This window comes from Triticum aestivum, chromosome 3D (assembly GCF_018294505.1).
Source record: "Triticum aestivum cultivar Chinese Spring chromosome 3D, IWGSC CS RefSeq v2.1, whole genome shotgun sequence".
Taxonomy (NCBI): domain Eukaryota; kingdom Viridiplantae; phylum Streptophyta; class Magnoliopsida; order Poales; family Poaceae; genus Triticum; species Triticum aestivum.
The window spans coordinates 1,761,679-1,767,343 of NC_057802.1; the positions used below are offsets into that span (position 1 = coordinate 1,761,679).

General features: G+C 50.1%; 1 protein-coding gene across 1 annotated transcript; it reads right to left on the reverse strand.

Moving 5' to 3' along the window:
- Positions 1 to 209: 209 nt before the first annotated feature.
- On the reverse strand, positions 210 to 4,802 carry LOC123076731 (proline-rich receptor-like protein kinase PERK8). Its single transcript, XM_044498848.1, has 8 exons — positions 3,224 to 4,802; positions 2,725 to 3,114; positions 2,531 to 2,617; positions 2,380 to 2,450; positions 2,222 to 2,298; positions 1,994 to 2,141; positions 1,158 to 1,319; positions 210 to 952 (listed from the first exon to the last, which is right to left on the reverse strand). Exons 1-8 carry the CDS (start codon positions 4,110 to 4,112, stop codon positions 716 to 718), a joined length of 2,061 nt encoding a protein of 686 aa, XP_044354783.1. The 5' UTR covers positions 4,113 to 4,802; the 3' UTR covers positions 210 to 715.
- Between the last annotated feature and the right edge of the window lie 863 nt (positions 4,803 to 5,665).

Sequence of the window (5,665 nt, forward strand, 5' to 3'; positions counted from 1 at the left end):
CACTGGTCGTCTACGTCCAATAAAAATATGTGTGGTGTCTGCGGTTCTACCGTGTCGTGACTCCACAGCCAGAGGACCTTACTAGTTTCAGATCATGATCCAGATGGGTTTCTTATTCTTAACATAATTATGAGCGAAAGCGAAACCCTTCTCTGAAAATATCTTACCCAAAAGAAAGAAAAACACACATCCCTAATAAGAGAGAGAAATAAAATAAAAGGATGTGCAAAGCTCCTTTGCATGTTCCTTCTCAGGAGGGCAAAAGGAGCCAAATTGAAGTGAACATGACAGATATATTATTCCCTTCCCTTCACCCCATGTTCTCTCATGTGCGACGCAACGCACAGCCTCCATCCGACCTCAGTGCTCAGGCGCACAACACTGTCTGCGTCTGCATAATTCCATGTCCCTGTCTCTCAGCTCTACCTACACCAAGAATCTAGCCCACATAACATGGAAATGCATTTCTTTCGCCCAGGATTCCCAAGAGCCCAGACATCACCAACACACATACGCTGGCCGGGTGCAGAATTCCCCTCCAACAAGTTAGTAAGTTCCAGACCATCGGTCTCCGGCACGCAATATGCATCTTTCTTCTGTCAGTCAGTCGAGACGACGACCAAAAAAAAAAAGAACGAGACGGACGATCCACCCAAAGAATTTCGCATGAAATGAACCCAGGAGCAACAATACCCCCCGCTAGCTAATTACACTACTACGGTTGCGACTGCGGGTGCCTCGGCCCACCAGAGGCGTCGACGTCTCCGCCCTGACGGCTGCTGTTCCAGCTGCTAGACTGGGTGAAGTCGGTCGTGAAGTCCTGGCTCCCGAACGCCATCCGCTGGAACAGCCTGATCTCCGCGGTGTTGGGCGCGTTGAACATCTCGCTCATCCCTGGCTGCACCCCGTTGGTCAGGTCGACGTCGGTTAGGCTATCGAGAGCCCGCACCACCTGAGACAGGGCAGACAGGCCGGTGATAAAATGTTAAACTTCTGGTCCAATCGGAAGCAATGTGATTTCTGTTCTGAAAAAGATTATGTGATGCATGCAATTTCATCGATATCCTTCCCCACGTTCTGCAATCCAATGGGATATAGTGTAGTTGCTATTCTGAAAAGATGATGTGATGCATGTAATCTCATCAACATCCTCGTACCTGGCTCATCCGGGGCCTCCGGGGTGCCGAGTGTCGGATGCAGGCTGCTGCCGCTTCGATCATATGGAACAGTTCGACCTCGTTGAAGTTCTTGTCCAGCCTGGGGTCCAGCAGCTCCCCTACATTGCCAGTCTCGAGCGCTTGTGTGAGCAGTGGCCTAGCCTGCAGATAACTGTGGTGTCAGGAAATGTTGCTGACCACAGAGGATCAATCTTATAAACCAGGGTTACAACAGGATTGTGTCGGAAGCTGTTTCCAGTTGGCTGGTTCACGACTTCACATGATACCACAGCTTCACATGGTACACATATTATTACCTTTATGAATAATCATGACAAATAATTGGAACTGAAGATGTGATCATCATCACATTGTCTATTGGTAATGTATCAGGTTTTCAAATTATGATTCAGTTACTAGTGAATGAATCAGGGCTATCATGTGGCTACTTTCCCATTGTTTCAACAGAGGCGAAATCCTCATTTATCAAACCCTCTGCATTTAGTAATAAAGCTTACCATGTGGATATATTGGTAATGTAGTAGGTAGATTTTCATATTAAGATTCAGTTACTAGTGAATGATGAATCAGGGCTATCATGTGGCTACTTTCCCATTGTTTCAACAGAGGCGAAATCCTCATTTATCAAACCCTCTGCATTTAGTAATAAAGCTTACCATGTGGATATATTGGTAATGTAGTAGGTAGATTTTCATATTAAGATTCAGTTACTAGTGAATGATGAATCAGGGCTATCATGTGGCTACTTTCCCATTGTTTCAACAGAGGTGAAATCCTCATTTATCAAACCCCGCATTTAGTAATATAAAGCTTACCCACTCGACAAGGCTCTCATCGCCCAATGGATTTGATGCATCGACAGGCTTTCTACCAGTAATGAGCTCTAAGAGGACAACGCCAAAAGAGAAGACATCAGATTTCTCAGTCAATTTGCCACTGGATGCATACTCTGGAGCCATGTACCTAAATTAATAAAAAAACAATCATCAGAAGATGAGCAAATGTGAAATATTGTCGTGTACCAGTCAGCTCCTTACACTTACCCAAAAGTTCCCATCACCCGTGTAGTTACATGCGTGGCAAAATCCATGGCTAGTCTTGCAAGACCAAAATCAGCAACCTGGTGCATGGACAGTATCCAATTCAATAACAAGAATCATATTACAGCAGCGGGTTTCCCTTCCCAAGTTAACATTGTTACCTGTGCCTCGAAGTTGTTATCCAGCAGAATATTAGAGGATTTTATATCTCGGTGGATAATCCGGGGATGACCTGCCAAAGGGAAGAAAATTCAGGTGTGATGAGAAGAAAGCAGAGGGCATCGAAAGCAAATGAATGAGAATGGGCATTACAATCTTCATGAAGATATGCTATTCCTTTAGCCGACCCAGCAGAAATTTTAACCCTGGCTGGCCATTCCAGGACCGGCACTCCACGTCCTGTGACACAGCAGAATCAAAATACAACAGCTGTTCAGTCGGAATTCAGAACATCAAAGATTGATGTTGCGCAGCATCAAAAAATGTTAACACCATACAATACATACCATGTAGATGATAGTGCAGCGTGTCGTTGGGCACAAAATCATAGACAAGCAAGCGCTGATCGCCCGAGATGCAATACCCAACGAGAGAAACCAGGTGGCGGTGATGCACGCGGCTGATGATCTCCACCTCGGCCTGGAACTCGCGCTCCCCCTGCCCGCTGCCGTCTTTCAGTTTCTTAATGGCAACCTCTCTTCCTTCGGGCAAGCAGCCCTTGTAGACAGACCCGAAGCCGCCTTCCCCCAGCAGGTTTTGATCAGAGAAACCGTTTGTGATGTTGTGCATTTCCTCGTAGGTGAAGAAGCGGCAGTTGCCCATGCTGTACTCTGACATTGTATCTTTGAACTCAGGACTCCCGGCGCTGTAATTGGTTTTAGTCTTCTCTGAATGTCCTGAACAAAAATTGGGTTTTGAATAATGAGCTGATCGCACAGGAATAATGCACTGATTGCAGAGAAAATGTATAAATGCGCAGCAAGTGTTGGTGGTTTACCAAATTACCTAGTAAAACTTGTGGAGAAGCAGATGGTGAGGGTGAAGGCATCACAAACCCGGCATGGTAACCGGTCATTCTCCTCCGCTTCTTCTTGTACCAGCACCCGGCGCCGATCAGACTAAGCACGAGAATCGCCACGACGACGCCGATCCCTGCCTTTGTGCCATTAGACAAACCACGGCTGCTCGGCGAGGGGCTGCTGTCCCGCCATGAGGGGTCCTGTGGCATGTTGGGACCAATTGGTGTTGGTGGGGTTGTTGTTGGGCTGGTAGGCATAGATGGAGGAGCAGAGCCTGGCGTCGACGGCGGTGAGGGGGTGGTGGGAGTAGCAGGGACGGTGGGAGAGGTTGGGGAGGGGCTGGTGGGAGGTTTGATGATGGGACTGACAGAGGGCGGCGGCGCTTGCGGGTCAGTTGGAGGAGGCGGCGACCCCGGGTGCCGCGGCGGTGGTGACCGCGCCACGGGCGGCGCGGTCGAGCGATCCGGCGGGCTTGGTGGTGGAGAAGTGGTCTTTGGCGGCGGCGGCGACGCGGCCGGCACAGGGGGCCGCAAAGGCGACTGCTTGGGCGGGTCGGCAGCAGGCGCGGGCGGCGGCGGCACCGCGGCGGCCGGCGCGGGTGGCGGCAATGCGGCTGGCGGGGTGGGCGGTGGAGAGGCGACGGGGACAGGTGGCGGCGACGCGGCGGGGTCCGGGGGAGGTGTCGGGGAAGGGGGCGGCGGGGACGCGGGCGTCGGCGGCGGCACGGCCGCGGAGGGCGCGGGAGGGGCCGCCGGCGGGTCGGCCGGGGTGTCATTGGGCAGCTTGACCGGGGCCGGGGAGGCGGTGGCGGGCGCGACGGAGGCGGCCGGGGAGGCCTTGGTGGTCCCCGGCGAGGGGGAGGGCGAGGAGGCCATGATTGGAGCCTAGCCTAGCACAGCGGCGGCAGCAGCAGTGCCTTGTTGGTGTTGGATACGGAAGGTGGTTGTTCCATGCACCGAATCCGGCGGGGAGAAGGGAAATCCGGGCGCGGATTCCGCGGACTGATCCGCGCAGAAACAAAATCTCACCTCACCTCAAGAAACGGAAGAAATGGCAAGAAAGAGGAAATCCGAGCTGCCTCGAGCAAAAGATCCCCGTCCACCTTTTGGCCACGGATTCGCACCGGATTATGGAGGAGCAAGAAGAAGAAGAAGATGAAGAGCCAAGGAGAAATCGCCTCCTCAAGAAACAGCTGGAACAAGGTAGATGGGAGAGTGGATGCGGACGCGGTGGCGCCGCTGGGTGGCTCTCTCAGATCAGATCCAGCAGTGAAGCATTGAAGGCGGGGATGCAGCGGGGAAGGTAACCGCGGAAAGAGAAACAACCATGAGACGGAGGCAAAGCAGAGAGAGAGAGAGAGGAGGAGGAGGCTCTCGGCGATCGATCGCCCCACTAAATTCTTTCCTAAACCAAAAATGAATTCCCCTTTGTTGTATCTCCTCGCTCCCACCCACCCGTGATCTTGCTGCCTGCCACTGATGACTCCCTCCCTAGCTATAGCTAGCTGTAGAAACCTCTCTCTCGTTTCTGTCCAGTGGTGGATTCCACTCAGTCGTCCCCTCTACTGACCAGAGCAGAGCAGAGCCGAGAGGGAAAAAGGAAGACTGGCTTTGCTACGACCTTTTTATCAGCTTGACCCACCCCTTTCCATTCTCTAATTTCATTTATTTAACACTTCCCTGATGTGTTTACATGGACGCCTTTTCTTTTCTCTTCTCTTCTCTTCTCTTCTCTTGTCACGCGGTTTCTCTTTTTACTTTTCCTGCGCAGTTTAGGCTAGAGTTAATAGCATGCCCATTCTGGCTCGTTTTATCAAGTACCAGCAAAAGCTGCCACCCTTTTTTTCTTCTTCTCAATTAACTATTAGAAGAATGCGCGTGGGTTGCCACGGGCCTGTTATTTACCTGCCCAAACTAATGCGATTGTATGAATAAATGCTTACTACCGAATTAAAGAAGACGATACTCTTTTCTCAAATCTCGGGCGGGTTTCTATGATTGTGACCATGGTCGAGTAAACTTGTTTCTTTTTTCCTCTGTGATGATGATACCAACTTTTGTTTCCTTTTTCCTCTACGGGTTTAGATGCACTTTTAGGACAACTTTTTATGATGGTTTCACCTGCTTAATACTCTTAGATTCGGTACCTTTAGAGATGACGAAAAAGTAGTCTTCTAAATCCTTGTATGCTGTTATTAATTTTAGATTAGAGGGGTTCAACCTTTGTATCTACTACCTGCTGTGTGGAGTGTCAAGGTTCCCCAAATGGCCCAAGAATTTTGAGGCCACTTTTCACAACAAAAAAAAATCATGACCTATGATAAGCTCAGGGAAAAAAAAGAGTTAGTTGCAAAGAAACGGCTCTGTAATAAGAGATATCTTCATCTTAATGTAGTCACTTTCTGCAGTCCTGTGGGGGCTATGAAATT